This window comes from Sinocyclocheilus grahami, unplaced genomic scaffold, assembly GCF_001515645.1.
Source record: "Sinocyclocheilus grahami isolate Dianchi unplaced genomic scaffold, SAMN03320097.WGS_v1.1 scaffold179.1, whole genome shotgun sequence".
NCBI classification, from domain to species: Eukaryota; Metazoa; Chordata; class Actinopteri; order Cypriniformes; family Cyprinidae; genus Sinocyclocheilus; species Sinocyclocheilus grahami.
The window spans coordinates 516,423-529,709 of NW_015505358.1; the positions used below are offsets into that span (position 1 = coordinate 516,423).

The 13,287-nt window shown below is 39.3% G+C and overlaps 2 protein-coding genes across 2 annotated transcripts in view; both read right to left on the minus strand.

Moving 5' to 3' along the window:
- Positions 1–379: 379 nt before the first annotated feature.
- On the minus strand, positions 380–9,570 carry foxo3a (forkhead box O3A). The gene is made up of 2 exons (XM_016284000.1): positions 8,276–9,570; positions 380–4,529 (listed from the first exon to the last, which is right to left on the minus strand). The coding sequence occupies exons 1-2, from the start codon at positions 8,825–8,827 to the stop codon at positions 3,159–3,161; spliced, it is 1,923 nt and encodes a 640-aa protein (XP_016139486.1). The 5' UTR covers positions 8,828–9,570; the 3' UTR covers positions 380–3,158.
- afg1la (AFG1 like ATPase a) overlaps positions 9,310–13,287 on the minus strand; it is a 10,074-nt gene continuing 6,096 nt past the window's right edge. Inside the window, exons 8-14 of the mRNA XM_016284061.1 lie at positions 12,539–12,621; positions 12,072–12,142; positions 11,707–11,807; positions 11,487–11,627; positions 11,292–11,408; positions 10,021–10,091; positions 9,310–9,493 (exon numbers count right to left, since the gene is read on the minus strand). Of these exons, the coding sequence (XP_016139547.1) occupies positions 9,310–9,493; positions 10,021–10,091; positions 11,292–11,408; positions 11,487–11,627; positions 11,707–11,807; positions 12,072–12,142; positions 12,539–12,621 (768 nt within the window). The remainder of the gene's footprint in view (positions 9,494–10,020; positions 10,092–11,291; positions 11,409–11,486; positions 11,628–11,706; positions 11,808–12,071; positions 12,143–12,538; positions 12,622–13,287) is intronic.

Consider the following 13,287-nt stretch of genomic DNA (forward strand, 5'->3'; position numbering starts at 1 on the left):
ATCCATAACATTGCTCCTTCCAGTGCAAAAGTTGTCTCATATGAATCAGGAGAGAAATATGCACAGATCCAGCACCAATTACAAAAGGAAACCGTCCAAAACAGCTATAAACAAAAATGTGGTTGGATTCTTACAAATACACAGCTTTTCACTTCATTAACTGAGTCGTGTGGATTATTGTGATGTTGTTATTCAGCTGTTTGGACTCTCATTCTGACGGCACCCATTCACTGCAGAGGATCCATTGGTAAGCAAGTGATATAATGCTACATTTTCCCAAATCTGTTTCAATGAAGTAACAACCTAAAGTAAATTTGTTGCACTATTCCTTTAAATCACCTGCTTATATTACAACAAATTAAAATAAAGACTACAGGAATGCATTGTGTTGTACAAGCTTTATTTACATGCACCTTGCCTTGCACTACCTTGTTTACATTATCCAAAATTGAAATACACAGGTAAAGTCAAGCAAACATTGAGTGGATGGTAACAAACGGCCAATTGTGTTTAGGTGGTACACACGCAGATTACGTTCTCACAATTCGTGTTAATTCCCTTTAAGATTAAACTTCAAACTGAATGAAAATCTTAGCAAAATTAAAATATCTGAATTAAAATCATTTAAAGGTAGCAAATTATAATGTTGAAAACGGATTACACAATATGAATCTAAGTAAACAAAAGGTAAACCAAGCACAATCAACTTTTTATAGTCATCTTAAATTCTGTGACTCCGGCTGATTATAAAGCAGATTATAAAAATCAGTGCTTAAGAAGCTTATGAAAATTCTGGGCGTGAAGCTAACCTTAACAAAAGGTACATTCCACTGTGATGTTAAAACAACATTAGATGTAACTACTGAAACATCTGCAAGTTGTCCCTGAATGGCACTACCATTTCATCAAACGGAATAGTTGCATTATTTCTGATCAGCCTTGAATTTGGTTGTCTGGCATGTTCAAGATCAACAGTGAAATACAGTACAAGATAGGTGCTTTCTTACATAGCTTACAACCATACAGGCTGTAATACTCCAATGCGGCTGCCTTTCATTTGAAAAACTATTAGGATGCTTAAAACAAACTGCCATCACAACTGATACACGCTGTCTACTAGCACCAGCCATTGTGTAGATATATATACATAAATGCTAAGAATGTGACATGCCAGCCGTATGAACTGACCCAAAACAATATCACTTCGCACCAAATGCTCTTAGCTTCATTTTTTCCTGCTACAAATACACAAACATCTAGTGGTCCTTAATCAGCGTTCCAAAATTTATAACTGTTAATATACCTTATCTCTAGAATGAATCCAATATTTACGTGTATAGACACACGCACATATTTTCAGTGTACAGCACATATACACAAGCACTACGGGCCTCATTCATGAAATACAAGCACAAAAGAAATGTATGATTTAAAGAGAAATTTGTAAACCCATTTTTAGGTAAATGGTTGCATGCATGTCAATGTACAGTAAATGCACACAAACACTAAATGGCATTGAATGCAACTATTTAAGAACTATTTACAGGTGTAAATTGTTCAAAAAACCATTGATCTTACAATTTATACAGCCATGACATGAATGAGGTCCTATGTGTGTGTGTGTATACATACAGAAATACAAATATATAGCTCATAGTCTATTCTAAAATGGTTGAGTTCGGAAGTGAACGTGGTTTAGAGGTGACGGAGATGCTCGTGTTCAAGAACTCTGAGCAAGATAAATGCACAGGTTGTGTTTGTTAGGAAATCCATAGGAAACACTGACAAGCTAGTTTCATACAGCAGAACACTAAATATATAGCTTATCATCATATCATAGTTCACTTTTCCATAAAAAAGGAGTCAAGGATATATTGTTCACTGTTTTCACAAAAACACAACCTCTTCCCTTTTTTCAGCTTCACACAAAAAAAATTATTGGAGAAAGAGACAGATTTTTCATGGCCATTTTTCGGACAACAGAAACCTTCTCAAGAGTTTGTGTTGTAATCAGGCCATTGCTGCAATTGTCCTGAGGACTAGTTTGGCAAAAGGCAAGTGTTTGTTTCAAGGACTAGAAGTTTATTCATCTTGATCACGGTTACAAGATACTACAACAAACTAAGGGCACCTATAGACTACACTTGACTTGATTTCAATGGGGATAAAGTATCACAACGACATAGACGAAAATGCAAGGTTGACACTACCAAACAATGAGAATATTTTACATTTCTCTGCAGTGCAAACTGCCGTAGGTACCAGTTGACTAATTCACAATTCTTACTTGGTTTTCAAACTGACCCAAAATCTTTCCACGCTCTCAAATGCTTTCATAAGAGATTCTTACTGTGTTGGCACATTCATACGCAGTGGTGGGTTTTCTAGATGGACTAAGGGAGGTTCAGTTGCCAAAGACTTCATATACTGACAACCTTCCCTCTATGACCCTCCACTTGTTGTAGGTACCAGTTGATCAATGAGAATTCAAGATTCTCACTTGGTCTTCAAACTGACTGTTTCCACACTCCCAAATTATTTTGAAAGAGCTTTCTCTAGTGTGTAGGCACCCTTATACGTAATAGTGGGTTTTGGGGATTTTGTATTCTGGGTGGACTAAGGGAAGTACAGCTGCCCAAGCCTACATATAGACAACCGTCTCTCCACGTTGCTCCACTTGTCGTAGGAACCAGTTTACTAATGAGTATTCATTAGTTATTTAATTGGTTTTCAAACTGACCCGATTCTTTTCACATTCCCAAATGCTTTCAGATTTTGTATTCTAGATGGACTAAGGGAAGTACTGTTGGCCAAGCCTTCATATATAAACAACTTTCTTTCTACGGTACTCCACTTACCGTATTCCAGCAGCCGAGTTCAATACCTTGTCATGGGTGTTTAGATTAACCTGCAAGCACTTCAAGGTTAAATTTGTTGAAACTCTTCACAACGTCCATCAAACCAGCCTCAATCATGACAATACAAAACATACAGCCACAAAACTACAACACCGACTGGGTAAATCATTAACGTTGACAAACTCATTCCAACAGATGTCAAATAGCTTTTCTACAGCATAATGTACAGTTACTTTACAGTGGACAGTTGGCTCAAATGCAGTGTTCTGCCACATCCCTACATTCCTGGGCCTGGCTGGATCAACCTGGTACCCAGCTTTGGGAGGAGGTTCGTTTGGTACTGGAGAAGCTCCCTGATGTCAGGTTAGCATTCTGAGTGGAGATGAGATGCGAATCGAAGCTGAACTCCAGGCCCTCAGCATCCATCAGATCGTTGCGGGTGATGGCATCCATGTCACAATCGAAACTGCCACTTAATGCCTCGAGATCCAAGTCAGATGGGAATTGGTCCTGAGACACCGACTGAACGGAGGTCACGCTGCCGTTGAGACCTGCCAACAATGAATCGGAGGAGTTGAGCTGCATAGATGTGCTTCTGAAGGGAGACTGTTGGAGATGTTGCTTCATCAAGCTTTGGTAGTCTGACTCGCTGCTCAAGTCACAGTTCATTCGCCATCCAGATGGCGACACCTTCTTGAGCCCCAGTTGTCCTACAGGCCCAGCCTGATTGGACATCATAGGGTCATTACATAGCAACAGGGCACTACGACGGGCATTCTGGGAGGAAAGGGAGGCACTGGCTTGTGACATAAGCGGATCGGATTGGGTCAGAAGGACATCACTGTGACTGTTGGACTCGGAGCTGAGCAAATCCTGCAGACTCGGATCACTAAAGAGGGAACTGCAGGAGAACGTTGCCTGCTTGTTTTCCTGGATCGTTTGCATTGGAGACTGCCTCAGGCCAGTGACGGATGGAGGGCTAAACATGGAGTTGGTGCCATAGCTGCCAGAGGGAATTGCCAGACTGCTCCCAGAGCAGCTGAAGGTAAACACAGGGCTTCCCTGTAGGTTGGCCCCACTCTCGTCTTGACCCGGAGACTGGGAAGCTGTCAGGCTGATGTTATCTAGAAGGTCATCCATTAGGTTGTCGGAGAGGCCGTCGTTGAGGTTCATGGTTCCTGCAAGATCAGCTAGACGGGGTAGCTCTATTAGTCCAGTGGACGGAGACATACTACTAGGGCTCGAGTACAGCATGGGCGACAGGGGGGAGTCGTCATCGGGAACTTCATCCACCTCGAGGTTGGCCAGAATTGGGGAAAGGCGTCCGCTTAGGGTGCTTGCATTAGAATTAGTGCGGGAACGGAAATCCGTCCAAGCGTCGAGCTCGTCGCTACTGCGGGAGGTCGGGCTGCCAGTCCATTTGGACAGGCTGGAGGAACTCTCAAAGCTTCCGTCCTGAGTGGCCTGAAGAGCGGCCTTCTTCTTTGCGGCACGGCCACGGGCGCTCTTGATGAGCTTATTACTGTTGTCCATGGAAACAGCACGTCTCCGCGGAGCTTTTCCCCCTTTTCCACCATCAGGGTTGACCATCCACCATGAACTCTTTCCTGTTCCTTCATTCTGGACCCGGACAAAGCGACTGTGGAGTGACAGGTTATGTCGTATTGAGTTCTGTAAAAAGAGAGGAGTAGATAATGAGCTGTGCATCATAAGACATGCCTAAAACATTCATATACTTCTCGTTTACTTTTAATGAATACACTCTTCTAAAGCACCTTTATAGAAAATAGAAAAAGGACTGTTCTCATTTGAATTTCACACACACTGTTCAAATTGGTCTGGCCTCTCTGGTCAAGACCAATCTACAAATAAATCAACCCACTCTATGCTGTCCGTTGGGCTGTGCAGATAATTGGTCTGCGCTGTGCAATTCAACTGGGTAACTTTGAGTGTTCGGCTTTTGGCATTTGCAACAGAAAACAGGCAATTCTGTAGACACACCAGTGCAATCACTAAGAAACATCACATTTGGTGACCAGGATTTTCTCAAGGTAGTAATACACCACAATACTAGTCAGCTATGAACAATCTAAAATGTCTCCTACTGCAGAGAAAGCTGAATGATTCATGGAGAAATCCGCAATCATGTAAAAAGTTTAAGAGTGCAGTGCAGTGAAGCTGCATTAATGTGGACTGCAGAACAGAAGGTACAGCAATCCATAATGCAGCATAAGGGGATGTGATCAAATTCACAAGCAAGACATGTTCCTCTTTGATGAATAGTCAAGCAGACAGTGTCTAAAAATGGTGTGAATTTATCAAACGCAGTGCCTGCTACATCTTGAAGTAAGCTGGACACTGCTCATCACCATCCATGAACATCTCCTTACCAACCTCTGAACCTCTCAAAGAGTGAATGGGCCGACCTCATAACACTTCACTTCCATTAATGCCTTTTCTTCAGGTCTATTACTGGATTTAATCTAAGACAGATCTTTCTCCTGTCTAAGAAGAACATGTTTCCCAACTCATTCTTAAAGAACGTAAGCAGTTTTCCTTTTTTTGCTTTGTTAAGCTGGCTAACGGAATTGATTGGATTGAGAATCTAATCGAAGACATCCATCAGATTGTTTGTTGACATTCATAGCTACATTGATTACAAAACAGATCATTACCAACTAGACTTGGAATAAGAGCAGTATCTTCGATGACAAATTGAATCAGTGTTCAAATCAGTTAGAATATTTAATTTATCCATGTTTGATTTTCCTGCAATTACAATTACAACTGAAGAGCATATTTCACATGCATTCTAGATGTTTATTATATCCTAATGTTTTTGAATCTAAAATCTTGACAGGTTTCATGAGATTTACCCCTTTGTAAAATTTGCATTAGTAACCTACTGCATTAACTAGAGCAGTGTTTCCCAACCGGGGTGCCGTCTGTCGAGAGCAGGGGTGCCGTGTAAAAAAAATCATTTTTTAATATATTTAAATTGCTAAAATGTAAAAAAAAAAAAAAGCATCTATTATATAATATCAATTTGCCGAAAATTAGTTCACCGCTCAGGATTCACTTTCACGTGGAGTGACGCTCTGCGTATTATCCGGCTCTATGCATGTGTGCGCTCCGCTCAGTCGCTCCACTCATACACCGTTCATGCTCATCGGAACAGCAAAGTCCACTCAAAAATTGAGCTGACAGGAAACATGGATGTAGTACAGTATTGTTTCTGTCTGCAATAGCCCTACTGTGCTGTAATAGTGTGGTTTATGGGCAACTCTGGAAAGGCTGCCCTCTCATTCATTGATCCGCTAACCGCTATGTTATGCCCGCGTGTTCTGATAATAATAGCTTTCTAGGACTAAAAATTATTTGGATAATTGGTAAAAAAAAAAAAAAAAGAAGTTAAATATCTTAACCCTACTGTTAGACCTACCTGAAAAACTAAAAAGCAATTTATTTAATTTGAAGGCCTGTCGTTATTTTCTATTTGTGCTATCATTATTAAATTTCTTTATTTGTTCTTATTTTATTACTGACTGCTTACTTGTCATTTTTTATTCAATTCAAAGTTTGAAATCAAGCTATCTCGTGCTACTGCAACAAAACTACCCCACTGTAAAATTAAAAAAAACACGGAGCAAAAATTTGTGAGATAGTTATAATGGTAATTAAATAATGTTTACATGTGTATAAAAGCCTACATTAAAATCTGTCATATAAATTGGTCTCTTCATTAGAAATTAGCCTACTGATTGCCACCATTGATGGACAACATTTTTTAATAATATTAAAAATATCCGTATGACACTATATTCTGCAGTTCTTCCCTGTTGTACCGAATATCTATACTTTTCAAATGATCATATCGAAGTTAGAAATTCAAATATTGTGACAATTTATTTTGTAGGGTGCCACAAGTTTGTTAAAATTTCCAAAGGGTGCCGCGACTAAAAAAAAAGTTGGGAAACACTGAACTAGAGTGTCAGATTATGTGAATGTAGCACTGAAAATCATCTTAAAGATTCTGTACTTAAATCTACACAGGACCATGAAAAAGAGGAAGAGAGGGATAGAGGAAGAGAGGGGCTGAAATCATCTGAAAGCCATGATGCAGTCCCTTTTGAGCAAAGCACCACTCAGAACAGCACTGGAGAGCCGCCAGTTCACACACAATGCTGTCTCTCAGAGTCAAACACCAAAGCTCTTCACACGTTGCTACACACTGACCTACATAGTTTCCAGTCAGCTGATTGCTTCTTATGCTGTAGCCCAGAGCCAATAAGAAGTGGAGGTGGGGACGAAACCGCCAATAGCAACCCTGACACTGACGATATGCCTGCGGTTTCTCTTTTTTTCCTGGTTCAGTGGCAGGCAGATGCAAACACTGTAGGATGGCTTTATCTACACTGGGTACAGCTGACTGTTCCTACAATCTGCTTGGACCTTTTTAACAGAAATCAACAATATGTCTGTTTTAACAAATAAGACAGGATTTAAACATTCAATTTGGCAACTAACCTACATGTTACTATGGACTGCTATCATTATGATGTATAAAATATACATTGGCTCTTAAATGATTATGCAAAAAGGGCAAAAGTTATTCAAATTAATTATGCATAGTGTAAATATTAACTAATTTTACAATATATAATTTCATTTCTAAAATTAGAAAATTCAATTATATTTTAATCAAATAATTGAAAAATAATTTTTAAAAATGGCTTGTTTTGTGAAGGTGCCAAATCATCTTTTTAAATGCATTATCTGCACAACAGCCCTACATCTGCAGGACTGCACATGGATTTCCCGAGGTTTTTCTCAAATTCAAATCAAACCAAGAACATTCATTAGACTCGATCCCATGTTGGATCGATTGCTTTTCCAGGCCGAGCTAATCCCTCAAATCAAACGGGGATGATAAAAAGTGAGCATAGCATAAGCCCTATATTTTAGGAGTCAATCAATCCTATTGATCATACAAAGAATGATTAGAGAACATGTTATCGATATTGCCATGTCTCATTCTTTTGATCACACGTCAGTACTTGTGGAAATTATGGGGAAAGCAGCAGCCATTCAAAAGCTCTTTAACTCTTTATCAGGGGCACCTTCCTCAATTTGTCTGCTGTAACGCCCTTTGGCATGACCACAACAGCATGCACTTTATCAGCAAACCACACGACTACTGTAGTTGTCCACGTTTCCAGCATCTTTGTAGCACCCTGTAAGAATATTAGCACATATAGTGGTGAATTCTGGACACTTTTTGCCATTGAGATGTCCCAATTAACTTGAAATGCACCCTATTAGCTACAACAAATGGATTTTGAGAACATAAACAGTCCTGACATGCACTTAAAGCAAGACCTGGTTAAAAACCAGCCCGTCTCTTTGACCTGATGTACCTTCCATCCTGCAGAGCTGTTGCTGTCACCTTTGTCCTTGAAGTATGGCACATTCCGGACCATCCAATCATAAATCTGGGCCAATGTCAGCCGTTTCTCGGGTGAGCTCTCGATGGCTTGAGTGATGAGGTCCGCGTAGGAATAGTTTCCCCAGGCGTTCCTGCGGGCAGAGGATTTTCTGGGCTGCTGAGGAGTCAGACCGTTGCATGCGGGTAGAGCATGTTGGGAAGATACAGGAGAGCCGTAGGTGCCTTTATCACTGACAGCAGCATTGGTTTCTATGGCAGGAGCAGCAGCAACAGCCTGGTTTCCTTCTCTCACACTGACACGCTTTGATGCGCCTGTAATGCCACTAGATGCACAAGCATCATCAGTGCCATTTTCATCCACCTCTTCCTCAGGAATGAGTCCCACCTCTGCTGGTTCTGCTTTCCCGGCATTGGACTCCGGTCTGGGCAGAGGCCAGGTGCAGGACCTGGGCCTTTTTTGGGGCTCGAAATCAGGGTCTATGTCGACGTCCACATCCAAGGGCTTATCCATCTCCTCTGCCATATTTCCTCGACTCCTTCAAATGAATGATGTATGGACGGCTTTTCTGAACACAGCAGCAGCAGCAGTGGCCTCGTGCATGCCATTAATGGGTCACTTCTAGAGTCCACATTTCAATGCGGGACTCTCAGGGAATCGAATTGATGTCGTGAGATGTTTAGGAATATTTACAAATGCGTTCATGGCCACTTCCAGCACACAGAAGAGTTCGTTTATGAATCTCGCTCGATTTGGTTAGTTTTAAGCATTAAATAAACGACAAAACGAGCAAAAATGCCCCTACTCGACTCGTTTAATGAGCGAACGTGGTTCAAAAGCATAAAGAATGGAACAGAGCGAATTTGTTCAATTGTTGCATGACGTCGCGCTGCGATTGTAACATTACATCATAATGCGAATGTTACATTGTTTCGGAACGCAGCTCCCGCCTTTTAAAATCGCGGATTTCAAGCGACCAGAAGAGCTATACGTGCGCGAAAGTGTCCTCAAACGATCAAGCCATACCTCCACAGCCGTCCCTCTGCAAATCGGCACAAATGAGTCCTAACAACACACACACGATTTTTCCCAATAAGCCTCCATGAGCCCTGTTCCATGTCGGTGCAGGACGTTGCGTCCCGCAACCCGGGCGATCCAGCACTGCCAAAGCCCCTAATGCGCTGCCGCAAACTACAGAGAAGAACAGCAACACAAAGATCTTCCGCCCCCTGGAACCAGTCGGAGGAACTGCTTCTTAAAGGGCCGGAGAGCAGACCTGGAGCTCGACCTCCAGTATCACACACATGTCATCTGCACATTACACAGATGTGCCATCGCAAGAGCTCTTATTTTATACACTCTCTCGAATAAATGGCTTCTAGACTAAGTGTCTTGCAATAGAATGCATTCACACGTGTGCGTTCTCTGAAGAAAATGCGACTGGGGAATCTCAAAGAAAACAGCTAATCTCACATTTCCAAAGCACAAGGAAAAAATTACCTTGAAATGGTTTTAAAAACATCAAGAGTACTTACATGTATCATTCATTTCATGACAATCAAGCATTACTTAAATATAAATATATATATAAAACTATATTTTTAATACATTTAAAATAAAATATATACACAAACTATTTAATTAAAATTACATATCAAATTAAATAAATATCTTACATTTTATTCATATTATAATTACTATTAAATTAACTGTTTTACGGCACAATTAATGTATTCTTATTAATATAGGCATAATAATCTTTAAAGATCGCCAGTGAGCTGCCTGCATCCTGATGCATTAAAAGAGACAATCAAATCACTGCCGCCCATCAATGTGAAGAGATCATCACATCAAGGTTAAAAATCAAAAGATGTTAATCCCAAAAATTTAAATTTGCTAAAACCTGCTCAACCTCAGGTCAGCCAAGATGCAGAGAAGTTTGTTTTCAATAGAGAAAGCAATATTATGGATTATAGACTATTTTAGCCAGAAGCAACAGATTGAAGTTAAAAATGTCGATGGATTTTTTTTTTTCTTACAAAAGTTTTTGGCTTCACAAGAATTGTGAACTGGAGTGGTGTGGATTATGGTGATGCTTTTATCAGCTGTTTGGACTCTCATTCTGACGGCACCCATTCACTGCAGAGGATCCATTGGTGTGCAAGTGACGTAATGCTACATTTCTCCAAATCTGTTCCCATTAAGAAAAACTCATCTATATATTGGATAACCAAATCAACAAATGTTCCTTTTTGGGTGAACTAGTTTATTTTTAAGACCATTAAGAGGTTTTATTTTGCAGTATTAATGGAGTATTTTATTTTCAATATTTCATGACAGTTAAGCACACCCCACCTACCATAACGAAATAGAACATTCTCAATAATGATTACATCACTCTCATTTTGTCCAATCCTATTGAGCAACAAAAGTTTGGGGTCAGGAAGACTTTTCAAAAAGAAATGAATACTTTTAATTCAACAAGGATGCATTAAATGAATCAAAAGTGACAGTGAAGTCATTTTTGTTAGTTCTTTTGAACTCTCTATTCATCAAACAATCATGAATCGTATCATGGATTCCACAAAAATATGTAGCAGCAAAACTGTTTTCAACACTGATAATAAGAAATGTTTCAGCAAATCGGCATATTAGAATGATTTCTGAAGGATCATGTGACACTGAAGACTGGAGTTTGCATCACAGGAATAAATTACATTTGAAAATACATTCAAATAGAAAACAGTTATTTTAAATTGTAATAATATTTACTATAGAAACTTCTCTCAAAAACATTTTTACAAAAATATAAATAAAAATAAAAAAAACTTACCAACCCCAAACTTTTGAATGGTAGTAGAAATATATAAGAATTGACAGATAGAAATTCATGGGCTTCTCTCAGATTTATAATAAAATTCCAAAGGCAACATTCAGGTTCCTCATTTAATTCTCAAAGAATTCAAATAGGAAATGGTTTGTAAATTACCCTTGAAATGCCCAGATCATCCAATAAAACATGAGTGTCGTGATGGTCGTGATCGTCATGATGGTCACGAACAAACAGCTCATCTAACAGAGCTTCGGCCTGCAGCACGACTCGAACCTGTGGAGATATTCCACCGAACTGAGAGAGGTTCCTTTAAGACCTTCCAACAGAAATCACAAGTGCTTCATGACCTACCTTGTGCTCATATAGTGCATCAATGAGAGTTATGAAGCGTCTGGCTTGCGTCTTCTTGTTCAAAGTGAGCAAAGGAATGTTTCGGATGAAAACTGTGTCAAACACAGCAGAGATCTCCAGGTAGTCGCTGGCTCCTACAGGCTAACAGTAAAAACAACACAATACTCAATAGTTCATTTCAATGGAGGATGGTGAAACAACATGGGAAACACAAGCTTACTCGATCACACAGCTCCTCAAAAGTGCAGTCTGCTATGGTCCCACATGCTTTAGCAAGTGTCAGTATCCTGCCATGTACCTTTAGAGATCTGGGCCGAGTAACTGTGATTATAAAAAAAAAAAAAAAAAATGAACCAGGATCAAATTTGCATAAAATATAAAGTTAAAAAACAATTAAATTCTCAACTCACAAAATTCTGGATGCATAACACACACATAATGGTAACCTACATTCACATCTGTAGCAATATGACATCTAATGGGCTGCCATAGAAATTCTTTTGTTAGGGTGTTTTTACTGATAAACCATCAGCTAATTAAACGAGAGTGTTTTGTAATTTAGCAAACACACTACAGCCAACTTACTGTCATTCTGTTTGAAGGCCATCTCATCGAACAGCTTATCGAGTGTTGCATCAACATCAGGTTCACTGAAACTAAATAAAAAAAATTATTAATAATTAATCACTTCATAATACAATCTTTTTATTTATTTATACTTGGTCAAAGCAATAACATTCACTTGTCAAGCTAAGCATGTGATGTTTTGGATGTTAAAATACTTTTTAATACCCCATCTTAAGACAACAGGAGCGATTCAAATGATATTCAAAACATGGCGCTTTCGGACTTGCCCAAGCAACAGTGCGAGTTTGGATTGTTTGAATACTGTCATTATTTTTGCAGCTCTTTTTTGTAATGGAAATTTCACAACTCAACATTTTTAAAATGCATGTCTTTGATTAAAGAATGTAGTCAACTTGCATAACTGCTTAAAAGTTGATCACTAAACTAATGCAGCATCTCATTTTGTACAACATGGATTTTCTCACAGGTAGAAGAGTTTTCCAGCTGCAGGGCGATTTCTTCTCCGATAATCTATTCCAGAATCCAGACGTAGTGTTTGGCAATACTCCTATTTAAAAGACATTTGACCACTGCATTATTTGCAGCACTTCTAACAGAAAGTAACTTAACCTGCATTATCATTGTTTTGACCTTATTCCCAAAAGTTCAAAAAAGGGCATTAAAGGAATAGTTCACCCAAAAATAAAAATCAGATGAAAATTTACTCACCCGCAGGCCATCCAAGATTTAGATGAGTTTGTTTCTTAATGGGAACAGATTTGGAGCAAATGTAGCATTACATCACTTGCTCAGCAATGGATCCTCTGCGGTGAATGGGTGCCATCAGAATAAACAGCTGATAAAAACATCACAATAAAAAACTTTTTCATTTCACAAGACAATAACTGATGGACTGGAGTGGTGTGGATTACTTGTGGATTATTGTGATGGTTTTTTTCCAGCTGTTTGGACTCTCATTCTGGCGGCACCCATTCACTGCAGAGAATCCGTTGGTGAGCAAGTGATGTAATGCTACATTTCTCCAAATCTGTTCTGATGGAGAAAAACTCATCTACATCTTGGACGGCCTGAGGGTGAGTAAAGTTTCAACAAATTTTCATTTTTGGATGAACTATTTCTTTAAAGGGGTCATATGATGCTGCTAAAAAGAACATTATTTTGTGTATTTGGTGTAATGCAATGTGTTTATGCGGTTTAAGGTAAAAAAAAAAAA

What these genes read in the sequence shown, in the direction of transcription:
- foxo3a (XM_016284000.1), bottom strand. Translation starts at nt 8,827, where the DNA reads ATGGCAGAGGAGATGGATAAGCCCTTGGATGTGGACGTCGACATAGAC. An exon ending in ACAGCTCTGCAGGATGGAAG is followed by an intron (nt 4,530 to 8,275) that starts GTACATCAGGTC and finishes CTCTTTTTACAG; the next exon opens with AACTCAATACGACATAACCT.